Source organism: Crinia signifera, chromosome 2 (assembly GCF_055691185.1).
Source record: "Crinia signifera chromosome 2, ASM5569118v1, whole genome shotgun sequence".
Taxonomy (NCBI): Eukaryota; Metazoa; Chordata; class Amphibia; order Anura; family Myobatrachidae; genus Crinia; species Crinia signifera.
Genome location: NC_139218.1, coordinates 342828665 through 342849923, shown reverse-complemented (window position 1 = coordinate 342849923; position 21259 = coordinate 342828665). Strand labels below are relative to the sequence as shown.

The 21259-nt window shown below is 46.1% G+C and overlaps 1 protein-coding gene across 9 annotated transcripts in view; it reads left to right on the top strand.

Moving 5' to 3' along the window:
• Positions 1-1868: 1868 nt before the first annotated feature.
• Positions 1869-21259, top strand: part of CSAD (cysteine sulfinic acid decarboxylase) — a 43839-nt gene continuing 24448 nt past the window's right edge. For 2 of the 9 annotated variants that reach the window (XM_083169615.1, XM_083169610.1), the window contains exons 1-8: positions 1888-1929; positions 2424-2477; positions 8665-8745; positions 9515-9741; positions 13338-13464; positions 13550-13640; positions 16224-16330; positions 16445-16560. In XM_083169615.1, the coding sequence (XP_083025741.1) occupies positions 9625-9741; positions 13338-13464; positions 13550-13640; positions 16224-16330; positions 16445-16560 (558 nt within the window). In that variant the 5' untranslated portion in view covers positions 1888-1929; positions 2424-2477; positions 8665-8745; positions 9515-9624. Of the gene's footprint in view, positions 1930-2423; positions 2478-8664; positions 8746-9284; positions 9742-13337; positions 13465-13549; positions 13641-16223; positions 16331-16441; positions 16561-21259 lie in introns of those variants that run through there. The other 7 variants (XM_083169611.1, XM_083169616.1, XM_083169614.1 and 4 more) reach the window with 7 other exon arrangements.

Genomic DNA, 21259 nt, shown 5'->3' with positions numbered 1-21259 from the left:
ATTCCTACACAAAGTCAACTTTTCAGCTTTGGACATACCCCTATTCCTGGAATTGCTAAACTTGACACTCACTAGAAACTATTTCCTGCATAATGGATGTTACTATTTGCAATTGACAGGTTGCTCCATGGGATCTAATGTATCTCCGGCATTAGCAAACGTCTACATGTTTGAGCAAGAAAATTAATTTTTTTTTTACCGACACTAATATCAGTCGACATATCATCTTATGTACAAGGTATATTGACGATCTCTTGCTCATATGGACAGACACCCAACAAGCACTTAGCGACCTTATTGATACCATCAATGGACTCCACAGCCCGATCAAGTTCACCTACCACATTGATAGTGAGAAAGTGAACTATCTGGACGTAAAGATCGAATTAAGAAAGAACAAATTAGTAACATCAGTTCACTACAAGGAGACAGACAGGAATACCTTATAAAAAGCCAGCAGCAACCACCCACCAGCACTTAAGCGAAGCTTACCCAAATCTCAAATGATGAGGGTGGCCAGAATAAACAGCGATAATACCATCCTATCACAGGAATTGGACATCATGGTGGACAAATTTGCTACTCGGCGGTATGCTAAAGCTAATTTGATAAAACAAAAGGCACAAGTGTTACAAATCCCTCGGAACCAGCTACTAAGAGGAAAAGAAAATAAAACAACTACAACATTCAACAAAATTCCAGTAGTAACAACATATACACCAGCCACAAAGGTACTGCCTAGAGCTCTCAAAGCGGTATGGCCATTGGTACGCTGCGATAGACAGCTACCCTGCTTCAGGGACAAGGATATAATGCCCAGCTACAGAAGGGGTCGAAATTTGCGGGATATGCTGGTAAGAACTAATATAACAAAACCGCCAGCACCCACCTTATTTAACATCCAGCAAAAAAAAACCGGGTGCTACAAGTGCCCTTCCTGTACGACCTGCAACCATGTAGAAGCAGGTCCCACCTTCAAACATCCACTAACCGGCCAGATATATAGAATTAACCACGTTGTGAACTGTAGAACTCCATTCATAATCTATATTATAATGTGTCCATGTGGCAAATACTATGTCGGCCAAACCATAGTAAATTTAAGGGTTCAGATGGGATTACATGGATCGGCAATTACAGCAAGCCTCCAAGGAAAGGATATAAATCAACCAGTAGCCCGGCATTTTAAAAACAGTGGACATACCTTAGCCAACCTGAAATGTAAAATCATAGACCATATTCCACCATTGAGCCGCGGAGGAAATAGACAGAAACTCCTGACACAACGAGAGTCGCAGTGGATATTTCGGCTGAATACCATGGCACCAACAGGGTTAAACGAAATGATTGCCTGGAATGCTTTTGTTTAAACTGTCCAAGAGAATATATAACTTTTTCCTTTTTTCTTTTTTCTATTCAAAGGAAATGAGTGTGATGAGTATAACACTGTGATTCAACACTAGACATAACCAAATATCAGGGGTGTCGACACAGAGTGTTGACATTGGTACACATACATAAAAGCGGTATATAATTGATTAGAATCTAAATGTGTAACAATAATATGAGATGAGACTAGGAGCGCTTTGAAGTACACATAATGCAAGTTGCTAATTTTTTAGATATTCAAAATAAAGATACTGAGCCCCGTTTTTAAAATTTTAAATACTAGCACCCAAGCACCTCATGTAGCAGTTGCACTTTGCACTTTATTATTATGCTATTTGTTTGTATCACGTATACAACAATTTGTCTTGTTGGTCTTATGTTTAGAGCACATCCACGGCAGACCCGGCTGACCGAGCATTAGGCATCCAGGGTCACCATGACAACAGCCGGACGTCACAGTGGGCTGAACCGTGGGTCCCGGAAGCTGGATCCCGTGCATGCCGGGGAAGCTACACAGGTTACACAGACAAGCTACATAAGGTAAGAGAGCAGACTGCTCTGTTTATTTCACTGCACAGGCACTATTTGCACTTTACAGCGCATCCTGAGGAAAAGGCTGACCAGCCTTGAAACGTCGGTAATGCTGTACATGATGTCACTTTGAACTATATAAAAATTGAATTACAAAATCCGCGAGTGCCGTTTTCTTCCCCGGATCCTGGCCACAGGTCAGGGGATATGATCTACTGCATCTAATACTTTAAGGGCACCGCGGTCTGTGAGTGCCAAACAACCCAAAAGACTATATATATATATATATACACACACACATGCGGCCCTCAAATATTTACTCGAAGTGTAAAGCGGCCCCCGAGCCGAAATAGTTGCCCACCCCTGTGTTATGGAATGAATGCATGCATGCATATTTCTAGCCTTGGTGAACATTTACAGACATATCACATATTTGGAACACCTGGACTCTGCTAACCAATTAAGTTATTTAATGCTGTTGTACTTTGCTCCTGCATCTACAGTAGGTCTGCTCAGTTTCTCGAGTTTGCAGGTCTTGTCGGCCCTGCTCCAAACAGGTAAACCTTTTCCTCTTTATGCTTTGTTTGTTTTATTATCACATTTTGGGCCAAATTCTGAGTTGGGAATAAAATAAGAAAGAGAAAGTAACTGTGCACCTTAGAGCCTGCTGTATGCATAGGCAAACTAGGCAAATGCCTAGGGAATGCATTTCAAGCCTAGGGCGGGCCTAGTCTGACAGTGGGCAGTGGTGGGACTGGGATAGACATAACATTTATAAAGTAAAGAGATACTACTGTGTGGCATATCATGAATAAGGGACACTACCATGTTATATAATGTGAATAAGGATGCACTACTGTTTGACGTAATTCAATTTGATACTATTGTGTTGCTACACCCCCTCCCAGCAAGACCACACCCCTTTCTGTCCCTACTTAAAATATTGGGCACCAAAATGATTAGTTATGGCTCTGTAGATAAGTATTGCTATGTGTGAGGGTGATGGGTGCTGCTGTTACCTGTGCTTGTGGGTAATGGGTGCTGTGCTGGGAGAGGGGTATTGGCTCAGAGGTGGAACTTGCAGTGCTGCTAGGGGGCACCATCCAAAATCTTGCTTAATTCATCAAATTGGTAAGGGCCAGCTCTGGTGCACCTGAGGAAAAACATGTTACACTGCAGGTAAGGGCAGAATTAAAATGAGCAGAGATTTGGATTTGTTATTGGTGAGTTCAAAACCAAATCTAACTTGCTGTATACAAACAAAACCAGTATTTATGGGCTACTTGTATTGCAACTTGGGGCCTGATTCAGAACTGATTGCTGCTGGGCAATTTAGCAAAATCCTGCAATCAGATAGTCGCCGCCCCGCAAAAGTGAAAACCCGCCCAGTGCGAGTCTGCGAATGGATTGCGAAAATATCGCCAATCAGCGGTTAGCTGCAAATTCATACGCAACTCACTCACCATGGAATGATTTTTGCACTCAGTACAGTCTCTGCATAACCCATAACCTTCTCTGTCTACGCAATAGAAACAGGCTGCTTGAACCCAGATCCTCCCTAAAACCGCTTGGGAATGCATGGGGTTTTTCCTGCCAGTCCCAAAAAATTGCCAGGTTACACCCACAAATGGCGGTTTCCTGTCAATCAACTTACAAAAGCCTTGCAATCAAAATAAACTTTGGATTTTGTCGCTGTTAGGCCTTGAGCATGCACAATATCATCCATACACAATCGTAATTTTTGCATAATATATAGCTCATGCGATTGATCAAACCAAGATAAATTGCATGAGATATATCTTATGGTATACAATTGTACCGTATATCTGATGGGATGGATTAGGGGCAGGGCCGGCGCCATCACTAGGCAGCTTTAGGCATTTGCCTGGGGTGCCGGCCACTGGAGGGCGGCAGTTCGGAGCAGCCAGGTCCCCCAGGTCGTCGTCCCCCATTGGAGTGAGCGAAGGTGAGCAGAGGTGAACTCCCCCCCCCCTATATGCAGAAGGGGGGTCCGTGCTATCTGAGGGGTCCCTGCAGTGCTATCCGGCGTGGGGGCTATATGCAGCAGGGGGGTCCGTGTGGTCTGAGGCGCACCTGCAGCACCCCCACTGCAACTTACAGAGCCCCGTCGGGTGCCGCTGTCTGGCCAGGAGAGAGGAAGCCGCCCGCTGTACCGCCCAGCCCGAGTGACGTGCTGCCCGCTGGCGTCCATCAAAATCCGCCAGGCGGCGGCGCGGGAATCGCTTCTGGGTTTAAAAACACTGGCCGCACGCTGATTGGCTGAGATTCTGCCAATCAGCGCGCGGCCAGTGTTTTCAAAATCAGAAGCAATTTCCGCGCCGCCGCCTGGTGGATGATGATGTACGGCAGCACTTCACTCCGGCTGGGCGGTACAGCGGGCGGCTCCCTCTCTCCTGGCCGGACGGCGGCACCCGACGGGGCTCTGTAAGTTGCAGTGGGCCCCGCAGGTACCCCTCAGACGGCGTGGATCCCCCCTGTAGCCGGTGGGCACCGGGGCTCCCCCATCACACCTCGCCTGGGTCGTTCCAGTGCCTTGCACCGGCCCTGATTAGGGGGCTAGAAGGAATGGAAATGCCAGTCAAACAATATTGCATGCACAAAATTCACTCCTTTTTCCATGCGATTCCGATGAATAATTAGTGCAGCACGTACAAGGTAGGAGCCCCTATCCGACACCCGCAGGGCCGCGCATAGGATCTGATGGAAAACACAAACAATTTGAAACTTTACAAACGATATATCGGCCTGAAAGGTCAGAATTGCCTGAAATCGTGTTGTAGTGTATGGGTGTCACAAGTTTTCTTCTACTCCCTTCATTTCTGTGTTACTGAAAAACATTACTGGGGTGTAGATAATTAGATCACCAGTAATAACGTCAACGGTCCATAGTTGGTCCACTATTGGATGACAGGCAATAGTTCAACACATGAAAAAGGTCCACATCGTTTAGGTCGACATGGACAAAATGTTGACACAAGCAAAGGTCGACTTGGAAATGGTTGACAATGGAAAAGGTCTATATGCGTTTTTCCCTTTTCTTGGGGTGTCTCTGCCGAAATCTGTAAAATAGCGTGCCGCCGCAATCACTGATGTGTGCACCTGGTAGCTCTATCAAAATGTTTTACCCGCGATAAAGCAACCAGGTGTAGCGAAAAATAATTGCTGCTTTACCTACCTTATTCTGGGAACACCTGGATTGCAGTCCGGACCAACCCCACTAGAAGTCCTTTGGTGCCCCTTTCCAATTCAGGGCCAAATGAGCATTGCTCAGCACCGCTCTGCAAGCCACTACTCATTGCTTGGAGTATAAGGACCAGTGCGATACCACTCATACACCATCTCCAGCGGATTGTCAGTGACTATATTATCCAGGGCTGGATTAAAGCAGGGGCAAAAGGGCCCCTGGGCCCCCCCTCTAGCTAGGAGCCCCCTGTGGTTGGCATGTATTTTTTATTTGAATAAACATTTTTATTATTTTCAATTAGCGTACAATCAAAAATAAACAATACAATGAGGGTACCGTTACACAATAGCAATAATAAAACAGGGTCCAAGTATCACAATTCTGTTTAGCAGACCCAGTCATCGGATCGCGGGTGTCAACATGTATAACAACTTTGAAACATGGGGCTTAACCTTAAGCACATATTCCTGATATTCGACCCGGACGGATCACATTAAAAACTGGAACCGTGGGGTAGTATGACATGGTAAAACAGAAGTACGGTCCCACTCTGCTCCTTCAACACTATCACATTACGTATACCATATTACATTATAACACAAGAAAGAAAAAGTGGGGGGCGGAAAGAGTAGGAAGGGGGAGAAGTAATATAGCACATGTCAGTAGGTCTCTCGAGGTCTCGCTCCATTGCCTTGGCCCGACCCGGGTCTTAGTAGGGTGCCTTGAAGAAATAGGGCTGCGCCCCCAAAGGATTATACCTTAGACCAGAAGTGGAAGGTGGGAGAGTGCCTAGTTGGAGGTTGGATTTTAGCACATCATCATCACTGACCAGTATAGTTACTCGGGTCCGAGGTCTCCCTGACAAGAGCCCAATATCAGTGCTCAGTATACATATAGATCTTGGATTGAGTATCTAAGTCAAGAGTGAGTATGTACCTCCCCCATTTTCTATGAAAACAAGAGTCACCAGCGCGTGGCAGGTCAGATAGATATTTACGGTCATAATACATGTGCTGAAGAGCCATTCTATGTAAATCCCCCAACCTCGGGCTGGTTTTGGCTGTCCAGTGCTTCAGTATCAGTTTTTTTTATATCATAAACATGACAGTAAGCAGTGGAAAATTAATACACAGGCAAGCTTTAGGGTGTGGTGTAATATTGATATGAAGCTGGGGGTTTATAAACACAAATAGCTTATTCCAAGACCTTCTGATTGTATAACATTCCCAGAAGCAATGAAACAAGGAAGCTGATAACATTCCACACTTCAGACAACGTCCCTCTTCATCAGGGACGAAATGGGCTCTAGCACTGGGAGACATGAGGTAGCGCTCCATCTATGCAGCGGGCATGGAGGGAGGCGAGGGGGGGGGTCTGCCTGGGTAAGAGAGGCTCTAGGAGCCGTGTAACGGTGCCTGGATGTGAGGCGGGAGACGGAGCTGTGGTAAGGAGCTCCCTACTCCATCAAGCCAGAACTGGAAGTCTTTTTTTTTTTCTTAGCTAAAGGTTTTGTGCATGGGAGTGGGATAGTGCTGCAGCTTCGCCTATCTGCCAATGTGACAATGATTAATGGTGCTGAGCCTCGGGTGCCAAGGCACACTGACTGCACAAGTGTGCAGTGCATTACTGGGAGTTGACTAAGTCCCGTGACACTTTGCACAAGAGGGCAGAGGCTGAGAGGTTTGTGCTGAGCTCTGATTGGTGAAGCTCATTACATGCTTCTCAGGCCCATGGAGGACAGCAGCAGCAGCCTAGTCATTGGAGGGTTTTTAATCAGATGCAGCACTGGGACTGTGAGGTCTCCTACAGTCCTACAGAGTAAGGTGAAGAGGGACAAACACGGTCTTTTCATGTGGTATGTATGTAATCTCCCCCTTGCAGTTACCCATTGACCAAGTTTATACTTCCTTTACTCTGTGTTTTGACAGTGTAATATCTCCCATGCAGTTTGCGGTCAGAAATCACCAGTGCAAGGGGGCCCCCCTGTCTAAAGTGCCCTGGGCCCCCCGAAGGCTTACTCTGGCACTGCTACTATCTATCTTGGGCTGACCACATAGACCTTTGAGTGAACCTCGTTTTCTTGCACACCTGTACAGGGACGGTAACTACCCATCCATCCTTACCTGACACTATACTGGGGTATACCTAGAAACGGACTCTCCAGGATTCTGTGAATACCTCTTTATTGTGGGTGACATTGATTTTATTTTGCTCAGTCATTCCATATGATATTGTTACAGAACATCCAATTTTTATTTAGAAATCTTTTTAAATTTTTACTACTACCGTACAGCGCTGCTTACTTTTCTTCTGTTCTCAATTTACTGAATATACAGGACTAACTACCCTGTTCTGTTATGTCATGTGACATCAGCTTCCCACCACAAGCAGGCATAGCCACGCCTGCGTTCGCAGTGTTACCCCCAGCATTTGTATGGGTGGCCCCATGCCCACCCCCTTCCCACCCACTATAGATCGAACAACCCAGCGAGTGTGAAACTCACTGAAGGCATTAGCTCCAGGGGTTTTCACATGTGCAAACCCAGAACATCGGACAGGGGAGCAAATTCGGCCTGCAACCAGCGGGTCTGAATTGCCCTCAATGATTCTTTCACTTCAAGCTTTCCTCTTACAGCTCAAGCCTCTCATTTCCTTTCAATCCTCCAACCCTTATTGTTTCCCACTTTTATCTCTCGCCTGTGCCCCCCCCTTTCCTTTTTTTTGCTTCACTTCACACTTTACCACCAAAACAGCACGGATGCGGATGGCATCTATTCAGATCGGCAGTGATCACAGACTCTCCCAACTGCCCCCCACCCCAGCAGGAGATTGTGACACATGGGTGGGACAGTGGGATAGTGTCCAATTAGCGGGACTGTCCTGCTGTTATTGGGACAGTTGGGAGGTATGGGCACTGACTAGCTACACATACACATGCTCCATGATCTTGACCAGTATAACCCCCCCCCCCCCCCCCCCCCAACTTTAAAAATCAGGATATCCGGACTGCCATGCGTGCCCAGAAAATCGGTATGGCCTCATGGAAATGCCGAAATTCACCCCCCATATTTCGTCACTGTAGGGGCATGGCCAGTGCTCTGTGAGCTGCTGCCAATGCCTCCAGTCCCCCTGTCTCCATGATTAGATGCTACGCGCAAAGTGTCTAATCACAGCAGTACAGTTAGTGACAGGGGGGTCACCCAACTGCCCCCACACTGCTGCCCACGGGTGGGGGGCAGGACAGTCCCAAAAAACAGGACTATCCCACAAAAATCAGGATGTATATAGTACTGGCCCAATCAGTTACTAAAACTGCACCGTTGTCATCATTAATGGTATTTAGCAGGCTAAATGTGTGTTGTATGAATCATTTTAACCGCCATGTGCTCGAGATTTTTAGCTCAGAAGCTTTGGTTTGTTCCCTTTACTGTTGACTTTGACTATGAACTTAAGTGTTTGTTATTTTCCTTGTCAGTTTATAATATACTGTAGCATCCAACTGGTAAAAAATGTTTTGTTCTTTTCTTAATTTACTACAGATAATACATTGGTATCCAGATATCCATGTAGATTTTTAACCACTACAGGGCAATACAATATAAGAAATGTGCTTGTGACAGGTATTTACTGAAGATGGAACCTCTCAACTTTGTCTTTGTTTGTTCAGTTGGAATTTGAAAATAAGTACTTTCACCAACCCCATCCTAGGCGCAAGAGATACGACAGAAGAAGGCGTCCCTTCCCCATATGCACAACTCACAATTGTACAGAGTTATAGCAACACTTCTTTCATAAGTGGGATCACAGTGTCAATTAACTCCCGCAAACATTGTATTTCATAGATAGACAGATTCAGACAAGTTCGGACAGATGCAAAAATTCGGGACTATGTAAAAACCGGACCCGGACTAAACCCCGGACCAGACATCAAAATCTGCAGTCCGGGGCTATTAGTGTCCGGTCTGGGGGGTGTCCCGTCCAGGGGGTGTCCCTGTGATAGCTATCGTGGACATGGGGAAGTAGAGATTGCAGCCTCCCCGTGTGGTCCGGACCGTCCGGTTTTTGCTACATGTCCGGACCATACAGGGAGGCTTTATTCTCCCCATCCTCCACAGGCAGCCCCCCTCAGACAGGAAACCCCCGGACAGGACACCCCCCCGGACTGGACGCTACAAGCTCCGGACTGCAGATTTTGGTGTCCGGTCCGGCGGTCCGGGGGTCTTGTCCTGGTCCGGTTTTTACCCATACCCCAAAAATTCACTTCTGCGCATATGATGTATGCAGAAAGTCTATGATTACATCCATGCTAACAGATGTGTGAGAGTGTGATACTGTTATTCTCAGAGATATTGGTACAGCTAATACATAATTTGCCTTCATTTTGCGCAGGTGACTGACGTTCTATGTATGTCACCATTACCAGGATACAATTACATTCAGCTGCCCTCAAGTGGTTGAGCAAAAGACCGTAACATCCAGGTTTCCCTGTACGGACTGTGATGTCTGGAGAAGGTTTCTGTGTGCCAAATAATGACACTGGAGACGAATTCTTACAAGAGGCGATAAAGATAGTAATGGAGGAGGCAGTGCTGAATGCCACAGACAGAAATCACAAGGTGGGCAGTTCATTCTGTTATAAGACACACAGTTCATTCTACAGTCGGATCACTGATATGATGTCAGTTTTAGTTTTAGTATTAAAAACTGTTGAATAACATATTACAATAGTAAACATCCTGAAACAGGAGTCGATCTATTCATTTAGCTTAAATGAGGGATGGCTAGATCTACGTGGAGATTGGATTGCCATGTATGGGGTTGGCCACAAATTGTCCAAGTGATCTGTCTTCTGTTAGCAAGATGTTTTCTCCATATAAGACAATGGAACTCAGTCCATAGAAGCATCCATAGGATCACTTGGGGACAAGAGCCAGCAGTGTTGTCATACAGAGCTAAAGGGGTTAAAAGCCAGAAGTTTATTTCAGATCTAAAAGGTTTCAATGCCATGAGGATAGTTATTCATAGCAAATAGTGACAAACAATAGTGTCATACAGTACAAAGCCAAAGGTCACAGCACCGATAATAATAAAATACAGTCAGGAGCACAGGTTTAGAGATGCTGGATCACAGCAATAAACTGACAATGTGTGGCTCTCTCACTCTCAGACATAAGAAAAATCTCAAGCACCTCCACTAGGTCGAGTTACCCGGCCAACCCCCTCCCCCCGACAGTTCCCAGTGGGCTGGACCGTATGCAATCTCAGTAGTGGCTGCGAAATCTGATAAATATTCATGGCAGCCATGACGATCTGGCAACTGCAATCTGAGGAACACAGGAACTTGTGTTGGAGTCGGAGGAAAATGCACATGATATGGCCACTTTTCATGCAATCCCTCATTCGGAATTGGATGAAAAGTAGCCATATCAAACTAGTGGATCAGTTGGTGGCCTTAAGGTTCTGATAGCAGCAGGTCATTCTCTGATAGAGATCTACTCAAAGGGAAAACAGTGTACATTGCTTTTTAACAGAGCAGTGGTTCCCAACCCTAGTCCTCAAGTACCCCCAACAGTGCACGATTTCAAGGTCTCCGCACAGAATTACAAGTGACATAATTAGCTCCACCTGTGGGTCTTTTCATATGTGCCTGAATATTCTGTGCACCTGCTGGGTGACCTGGAAAACATGTACTGTTGGGGGAACTTGAGGACCAGGGTTGAGAACCACTGGTGTAGAGGCTGCATTGTTGCTCACTGTGTAGAGGATACACCAGAACAACATTGGACCCGAACGCACATTCTCAACATCCTGTGCACATAGTGCGTAATGTCATTCCAATGCGCGGTCCCGCGGGTCATGCACGTCTCATCCATCTGCTCTCATTGCAGCCATGAGCAGATTGTATGTGCTTTTTAAGAACATACTGTACAATAGCTTGTTCGACCGCTCCATGACCTTCATATGATCAGGTCATATGCAGGTCGTCTTGATGTATGGCCAGCTTTAGGCATTGGCAGTGTCAGGTGACATAAAAAAAACAGTGCCTGCAGCAGAAGACTGCCCAAATGAATGTAGAATAAATTGGACCTTCATTCTGCTTTTATACTGTAGAAAGTGTTGTTTTTGGTTCATGTGGGACCTGGTAAAGGATTTTAGACACCTTTAGACAAGAACTGAATTACTAAGAGTCCTGACAGTCCAAATGATCAGTTATCATGATTAAAATTAACTAAAATCAACTAGAATAAGGCCCCATGTTACTACTTGGCCCTGATTAAATTCCAATCAACTGGATGTTTATTATAAATAATAGAAAATGCAGTTGATACAATTCTGTGTGTGGACTTGTATCAACTGCATTTTCTATTATTTATAATAAACATCCAGTTGATTGGAATTTAATCAGGGCCAAGTAGTAACATGGGGCCTTATTCTAGTTGACTCTTTCTGACAAAATCCTTCTTAGATGGACAAAACCATGTGCACTTCAGGGGGGCAGATGTTACTTGTGCAGAGAGAATTAGATTTGGGTGGGGTTTTGCTTCAAAGTGAGATCTATATTGCAGTGTAAAAATAAAGCAGCCAGTATTTACCCTGCACAGAAACAAAATAACTCACCCAAATCTAATATTCTCTCTGCACATTTACATCTGCCCCCCCCCCCCTGCAGTGCACATGGTTTTGTCCATCTAAGAAGGATTTTGTCAGAAAGAGTCAACTAGAATAAGGCCCAAAGTAACATAGTAATTAAGGCTTAAAAAAGACCTTAGTCCATCGAGTTCAAACTATCTAACTTGTAACTACTGACTTGAATAAGTAATATCTATAGTATTCCCCTAGTGACCAAAAGTGCATCCAGTTTTGATTTAAATTCATTAACAGTAGTTGCTGTAATCACCCTCACCGGCAATGAGTTCCAGAATTTTACTGCTCGGTACTTGTGTATTATCAGGGCACCCATTACGTAGTTTACGTAGTGGTGTATTCAGAATACCAATACAGCACTATGCTGACTACGTAAACTACGTAAGTGGGTCTGGAGCCCTAAAACTACACAATGCTTAATATCCCCACTATCCACGGCATATCCCCAGTATCCACGTCGGCGCGGGAGTTGATTTTATAAAGTGTGGCGAGCGCAGCATCCCACCAAGCCCGAAGCGTGGCGAGGGGTGGCGGATATGCATCCGCTTGCCACGCTTCTGGCTCTGTGGCTTGCTACGCTCGCCACACTTAAATTAGCTCCACGCTGATGTGGATACTGTGGGAATGATGTGGATAGTGGGTGTATGACGTGGATAGTGGGGGTAAAATGGCTGGTCTATACTTACCCTCCTCCGGCCCGGGCACCGCGTGACGCGTCGATCCCCGCTGACTCACGCTGGGATCCACGATGACTCCCCGGCAGTCGCATTCCGTCCCCCTGCTTCGGCACTCGCCACGGACGCTGTACGCAATTAACGTAGTGCCGCTGGGGGAGCAGGGAAACCATGTGATGCGCCGCCAGCCGCACTACGCTGAATTACGTACAGCGTCCGCTGCGATTGCCGGAGGAGGGGGACTGAACGCTGCTGCCGGGGAGTGACCATCGCTGCCTCCGCAGAGTATCCGTCGCTGCCGCTGGGGAGTCATCGGGGATTGCCGTCCGGAGGAGGGTAAGTATAAACCACACCATCCTGCTCCCAGTGTTGTCTCCTGTATTATCACGGCGCCGGCTACGCTGACATTGTAGCTTAGCCTACGTTGAAAATGTAGCATAGCCGGGTGCCCTGATAATACACAAGTACCTACTGCTCTAATGGTGAAGAATCCTCTTCTTAATTCTCTCCACCCCCTGCTCGGATGGTTCCATAGGATCATTTTCTGCACAGAACTCATGCCGTGTTCGGACGTGTGAGGCGTTCGCACATGCGCAGATACGCCTCTGCACATGCGCAAACACCAACCATCGGACGTCCGTCCACATTCTGAGCCATCCGAGTCAATCAGAATAAGGGCCATACAGCATTGTATGGGCAACAACATTGACAAATTAATTGTTTTAAAAAGGCAATAATGTTACCTATCAATAATTTTAATGTACTAACAAAAATCTTGTTTAGTTATTAGCTGTTTTGTTACTTTTTCAGACTCACATATTCAGTCAGCCGCCAAACTTGTTATGTTTCTGTTTTGTCCGTCTACCCATACTCTAGCATTGCATGCATTCTAGGTCTGTGAATGGATGGAACCAGATCAGCTGCAGAGAGTTCTGGATTTAAATCTTCGGAGTCATGGGGAATCCCAGGACGTACTGCTGGGATACTGCAGAGACATCATCAGGCTGAGCGTCAAAACAGGTCCTTCCTGTACTCATGGTCTATGTTTCTGTAATGAGATTGCATTATGCATTGGTAATGATAACATATCTGTCCACATCTTTAGGACACCCACGCTTCTTCAATCAACTGTTTTCAGGGTTAGATCGCTATGCTCTGACCGGTAGGATCATAAGTGAAACCTTAAACACCAGCCAGTAAGTTCCTTCAAATTTCCTTTGTGCCTCACAATTTATTGATTGTACTGCTAAACTTGTATCACTAAGGGGGGGGGGGATGTTCTAATATCCGCGCCCCCTTACCGCCGCACATTGCATACATAATTATCACATATGCTCTAACATATGCGATAATTATGGCGAAGGACAGCTCTTGCGTTAAGAGCTGTCTTTTGCGGTAAGTCAGCTGGTTCCATTGGGACCCGGTGCCTCCCCCTTCCCCTCCCTTACCCGGCTGCTGCAGCGAGGGGGCTGGCTCTCCTCCTCCCTGCACCCGGAAGAGGATCAGTGCAGGGAGGAGGAGGTCACAGGTCTGGGCAGCACAGCTCAGTGCTGTCCAGCGTATTTTTAGTTTAGAGAATCTCCCCCTAAATCTTCTATTGTCAATAAAGTGAAGAATAATGCAGACTTGAAGGAAAAGAAGTCAGATTATTGCTTGTGCTCAAGACTTGACTAGAGCAACATTTTTTATCCACTGTACTTTAAACTTATAGCTATTTTTTTTTGGGGGGGGGGGGGGGGGGGGGTGGGGGGGGACGGACATGGAAGCAAACTTAATTCTTTTTTTACTCAGGTACCACATTAGATGATTGGCAAATTACTGTTTTTCTGTTGCCTTCTGGTGTGGAGAAAGGGATTGGGATCATTTGGTCTACAGCAAGTTGGTCGACAGTCATTAGGTCGACACTGTTAGGTTGACATGGTTCTAGGTCGACATGGAGCAAGGTCAACATGGGTCTAGGTCGACATGGGTTTAGGTTGACAGGTCATTAGGTCGACACAAGCATTAGGTCGACACAAGCATTAGGTCAACTGTCGACATGGGATTTTTCACTGTTTTTTTTACCCGAATCTCAACACAGTTTCCAGTGTACTGCATTTTCGCATCGCTCGCTTCGCTTAGGGCACTATTTTATTCTCCCACCACGCCCTAGTGGATGGTAGGGCATGAAATACCGCCTGTCAGCACATGTCGGCACATACTATCGACCTAATGCTTGTGTCGAAGTAATGACCTATCGACCTTGACCCATGTCGACCTATCCCCATGTCAAACTAACGGTGTCAACCTAATGATTGTCGACCAAATTGCTGTAGACCCAATGACCGTATTTCAAAGATAGCCATGTACTGTATGTCAAGTGAACTGTCCACCTTTGGATATCTTCTGTTTTTTAGGGACATCTCCCACACTACATTTTAGTTGTTGGGTGTCCGGTCTTAGAGTTTGACCTTTGCTGTTATGTAATCATACCAATGCTATCAGCAAACATAGAGTAGCTTTCTCATTCTTGATTAATCCTTACTGATTATTCAGCTTTAATGGGTATCATATCCAGAAAATCCAAGCGGAGGCCACTGGTAAGGGGGTGCCGGACTGGGTCCAGACATTCGGGATCCCGACTGTTAAAACACTGACAAACGGGTTCCCATAGAGGGAGAATAGAATAGGTGGCGAGCGTAGCGAGCCACCATGCCCGCAGCATGGCGAGCGTTGCGAGCCCACAGGGGGCTTTGTTGTGCTCGCCACGCTGTCTGAGTCCGGCCAGTCGAGACCACGACATCAGGCTAATGACTGTCGGGATCACGACTGTCGGAACCCAATACCACACCCCTGGAAGGTAGGAGCATCTCTGAGCCCTCTTCAAATTTTGGGTACTCTTTACTTAGAAGGGCGCCCATCTCGGCCATCTCGGGCATTGAATGCACTAAAAAATCAGGTGCGATGCGACAGACGAGATGCCCGAGATTTCCCATAGGGAACAATGTTAAATGACTCAATTGACCCGATTTTCCTGTTCAATGCCTCAATTGACCCAATTTTTCCATAGGAAACAATGTTAAATGGGCCACAGAGGCCAAATAGGCACCCTGAAGTGAATAATGGCCACCCGAATTGTTAACGCCACCCCACGATCAACGTCAACCCGAAGCGTGGCGAGCGCAGCGAGCCCGCGAGGGGCGGCGGTACGCGTCCTACGACCTTTTCATACCACCACTATCCACGTCGGCGTGGAGTTGAGAATAGAAAGTGTGGCGAGCGCAGCGAGCCACCGAGCCCGAAGCGTGGGGGTATGAAAAGGTCGTAGGCGCGTACCGCCGCCCCTCGCGGGCTCGCTGCGCTCGCCACGCATCGGGTTGACGTTGATCGTGGGGTGGCGTTAACAATTCGGGTGGCCATTATACACTTCAGGGTGCCTATTTGGCCTCTGTGGCCCATTTAACATTGTTTCCTATGGAAAAATCGGGTCAATTGAGGCATTGAACAGGAAAATTGGGTCAATTGAGTCATTTAACATTGTTCCCTATGGGAAATCTCGGGCATCTCGTCGGTTGATCGCACCCGATTTTTTAGTGCATTCAATGCCCGAGATGCCCGAGATTTTTTACTAACGATGCCCACGATCAAAATCGTGGGCGCCCTTCTAAGTAAAGAGTACCAAATTTTGTTATGGACCCGGGCGTGCATGTTCCACCCCAGACACAATGTAATATTTTTTTGAGGGCTATAAATGGATCTTGTTAGTATTTATTCTATACAGTCATGTATACATCCTACAGATACACTTATGAGGTTGCTCCTGTCTTTGTTCTGATGGAAGATGAAATACTTAGAACGATGAGAAGCTTCATAGGCTGGAAAACAGGAGATGGGATATTTTGCCCAGGTATTTTGGACACACGATGATATTAGCACTGTACCTCTATTGTTGCGCCATCTTTTAATGACATATATATAAGATCCTTGATTTCAGTGGACTCCTAAACCCTTCTATTTGCAGGAGGCTCCATCTCTAACATGTATGCCCTGAATGTGGCTCGCTTTAAACATTTTCCACACTGCAAACAGAAGGGTCTGCATGCCCTGCCCAGACTGACAGTGTTTACGTCACAAGAGGTAAGATAATAATAGTGTTACCCTAACTGGTTTTACTGTACTTATGTCACAGCATATGCTCTAGATAGAATCTCAGTATTTAATGTAATGGGGCCTCCATATCCCTCTCTATATCTGATTCTGAGTCACATGTACTGCCGATATCAGACACGGTGGAGCAATTTCTTTCTTCTGAACGTTCATCTATTTTGCTTGCATGAAGGTTGCATGCATATAGAGCCTGAGTTTGAGATTGAGGTGCATGAGACACATAAGGGGTTATCCAATTAGGCACAATAAAACATAGGGTGCGAAAAACGTATTTATTTACTTATTATTTATTTATTTACAGTCTCTTATGTAGCGCAGCAGATTCCGTTGCGCTTTACAATAGTAGCTAAAACAAACTGAGTAACAACAGACAGGCTTGGAGGTAGGAGGGCCCTGCTGCAAGCTAACAATCTATAGGTAGAGTTTTCAGGGAACACTTGTAAGTTTGGAGGCTAGTGGAGAGTCTTATTGTGCGTGGAAGGGCATTCCATAGGGTGGGAGCAGCCCAATGAAAGTCCTTTAATAGTGAATGGGAGCTAGTGATCCGTGCAGAGGAGAGATGCAGATCTTGTGCAGAGCGGAGTGGTCGAGATGGGAGATATTTTGTGATAAGTAAAGAGATATATGCTGGTGCAGTATGGTTAATAGCTTTATATGCGAGTTGAAGTGCTTGTGGACCCCCACAAGGGAGAATAGCCCCTGTGAATCAGGATCCCCCCTGTCGGAGCACCGGCAGTTGGGATTCCGATGTTGGGCTACTCACTGTCAGGATCCCCCCTGTCGGAGCGTGATCCGGCACCCCTTATTCTTTGAGATACAGGTTGATTGATTGTCCTCTGAAAAGAGGCAATGCCATGCATGAGACAAATACTGGGAAGGTGGGGTGAGTTAATACTCAGTGGTGGTTTTTACTTATGGGCTGAAGGACTGCAGCCCCCTCAGGAGAAATCCGCCACTGTAGTGAAGCCAGATGCCGTCCGTGAGACTGCTCTGGCTTCACTTTGACTTGCAGAGACTTCCTTTTGGAATTCACACCTGCCACTCACCCAAGGCAGTCCCATTGGGAGGTGTTCCCTCTCTCCGGGCTGCCTCTTTGGCTTCTATGGGCTGCAGCCGAAACAGCGCAAAGAACCTGGTGTATGAGCATATGCCAGACTCGGTGCCTCTCATCTGTACAGATGATGGGGCCGCGGCGGGCCAGGGAGCAGTGTAGCCAGCTGCAGCCCCACTCCTACAATCAAGTAGGAGTCGCCGCTCATTATACTGCATATTAACCAAAAATGATGTTTTATGCAGTTTTCCTTTAATCCCTTGTATTATTTAAAACATTCACCAAAAAGTAAAAAGAGAATAAACCATGTGCTGAATGCTGGATAATGTTGTCATTATCTGTCTTTAATTGCAGACTATAATGAAGGCATTATCATATCTTCTAGTGTGTAGGAAGCTTTCTAGGGCTATGAATTGATGGAACCAGAACAGCTGTAGTATTTTGCTTTGAACAATAAGCTGACTGTTGCAAGCAATTTGACTGTTATAAAAATACATTTGGAACCTGGTGATATTTATATGAAGAGTACTCCGTGTTCTGTTTATTCAGCGATCATGCTGCTAATATTATTATTTTTTTCTGTCCTGATTGCAATTAAAGATATTAAATCTTTTGGGCTGTAAGATGGACAAGCTGCAGCTGCTGCTATTTAGAAAGCTGGATCTTGACAGCCTCCTAGAGGACCTTTTATTAATTTCACTGTCTGTTAAGAATTTTATTTAAAATACAGTATACTCATGACTTATACCCCTTTGACACCAAAATCCCGGATCTGACCCGGTTTTGGAACACGGTTCCAAGAAAGGTTGGATCCAGGATTTTGGTCCGTTCACACTGCGGTGCCGACCCGATATGTAAATGGGGGCGGCACTTGGAGATTACATAATCTCCAAGCGCCAGGACTGCCAATCGCTGCGCCGGGCCCCGGACCGCCGCGCTGGGGGCAAGCTGAGCACCAAGGTAAGCTGCTGGGCTGCCCCCAAGCCTCCGTGCCCCCCCCCCAAGCCCCCGTCTACGAGGCGAATGGATGCCGCACACAGGCATCCATTCACCTCCTCCCTGCCACCGCTGCTGTCTGCACAGTATAGCAGACAGCAGTGGAGGCTGTGCGCGCCCACCCACCAGACCTCCATGTGCGCCCCATTGCTGTAAACGAGAGCCGGGTCGGATGACCCGACGTACCCATTTACACTGCCCTCTACCCAGGTCCTGCCTGTGTTCTACCCTGGTCACCACCGTTGACCCAGGTCCGCAAGGAAAAAACCTTGGTTTTTGCGGTGGTGTGAAAGGGGTATAACATACTATATGCATATACTGTAGTTCCCACTTGTGTCACAGGTCAGACCCCCATTTACCCCGCAAGCTAGACAAAGAATATTGGTAGGTAGACCCCTTTTAGTTATTCGGGAGGCACTTGTACATGACATAATCTCCAAGCACCAATAATTTGTCTCCTTTAACATAAACATCCATTCGCAGTCTATGGGGTAGCACCCACATCATTCGATAGTCGCCAACCATCGAATTATGAAGAATGTGCACGCAGATCTAAGGTTGCTCAGAGCACATTCGTAAGGAAGTGGGCGGGCAGCTGACATCCAATGAAGTCAGCTGCCCGCTCCTACGTCTTCGGTCCAGTAGCATGAGAACGTCCAGCGTTCTCATGAGAATGCCCATGAAACACTGGGCATTCCCATATGCTAATGGGCCGCCCCCTCATTAGGCAACGTCTCAATTCTGCGGTGTCTTCATGAATTGAGAATTGTCTACAATCTTTGGTTCCCAGGGTCCTTCCATAATAACACAATGCTCCCTTCTGACTTGTTTTCCCTACAGGTGGGATTACTACATGGTGAGACTATTGGTCGTGGTCCTTACTTTAAGTGGCCCCCAAGTAGATCTCCTGTGTGCCCATCCATGGTTCAAATCCCTTCATTCCCCACCCGTATCCCTGTTATTCAATTTTTATATTCTTTGGCTTTGATTTCTTTGTTTTCCTTGTGGATTCTTGATTCCAAGTTATTTAGTTTGTATTGCAATGTTCTTGTCCGTATTCACTTGGGATGATATTACTGTATGCATTTGTTATTTCGTAAGTTTTATCTTTTTCCCAATGTGGAAATTGTAACTGGCTGTGTTTCCCTGTGGTTTGTGTTGGATGACTCATGCCTTCAATAAACAATCATTTCTAGAGACAGTTGTGCCCAGGCCATGGGTGTGGTGCAGTTCACAGACAATGCCTATGTCAACAGTCATTAGGTTGACAGCACAAGGTCGACATTTATAAAAAGTCAACATGGAAAAAGTGTACACATTAAAAGATCAACATGAGTTTTCGAGTTTCTTTGGTGTCAACGTCGACACCAGAGCACCTGGACCCCTAATTAGTGTAGTGATGCTTTCACAATTGGGAACCCTGTGCTGATTTATCAAAAGTGGGCGTGGCTTTGTGCAGCTGTAGTTATAAAGAGTCACGCCCCCAGCCCCTTGCACTGAGTCTATTCACTGCTAAGCAGAGCAGCAAGTGACGGGGAGACTCCCAACTGCCGCCCTCCTCCTACTAAGAAATCAGGACTGTCCCTTAAAAATAGGGACAGTTGAGATTTATGGAGAACCACTGTTCTATTCTTGCTAGAAAGTGATAGAACTGAAAGCTGGTTGTTGTCGACAACACTACCACTTGTCTGTTTTATAAGCGTTGGTAAATCTAACCCATTCTGTTTTTCCAGTAGCATAAATGGAGGGAAAAGGGGGGTGTAACATAAGCTATACCTCCTATCATTTAAAACGTTGACCCATGTAGGACTTTGGAGCTCCAGAATGTCAGTATTCAATAATTTTGCATATTAAATGCTTCCTCTCAATGAATTGGCCATGTAATAAGAATGGATGGTAAGAATTGCACCTACTGTAAAGGCCCAACACTCTGGGGGACTTCAAGCTGAAAGTTGCTAAAAAATGCAGGTTTGAGTGGCTTTCAGCTCAAAGCCGCCCAGTGGCGATGAGCGGTGCTGCGCGCTCCCACAACATTGCTGGGAAAGCCGCTCATCTGCTGGTAATACAAGCAGATAAGCAGCTTTGAGGATGGCTTTACATAGCTTTGCGCTATGCAAAGCCGTCCTCCCAAGCCGCCCCCCCGCCGGGCAGGGGGAAAGCCGCTCTGTGTGTATGCACTGAGCGCCCCCCCCCCCCCCCCCCCATGAATGCTATTTTTGCTGTCCATACACGCTGGGCATAGTGTGTTAAGACACAGTATGGAAAAATAAAGATATTTTCAGGAACACATACATCAAATAAATATTTTAAATCTGGAACTGTCCCTACAAATCAGAGGCAGTTGGCAAGTTTGAATGATATGTTTATTAGATATGGTCTGTTCTGTTCTTCTGCTATAAAACAACCACTGTGCTGTATATGTGGATGACGAAGATTGGAATTCCGCCCACTCACTCCAGTACAAAGCGCTAGGTTGTAGTACACAAAAAGGCATTCAGGGCAGTGCATGGATCATTTGTCATGCACACATCAGCTACTAACAAACATTTATCCACACAAGTATCCAACATACTATATATAAAGTCAATGGTTGTCATACGATTGTTTATGAACAGTGATTTT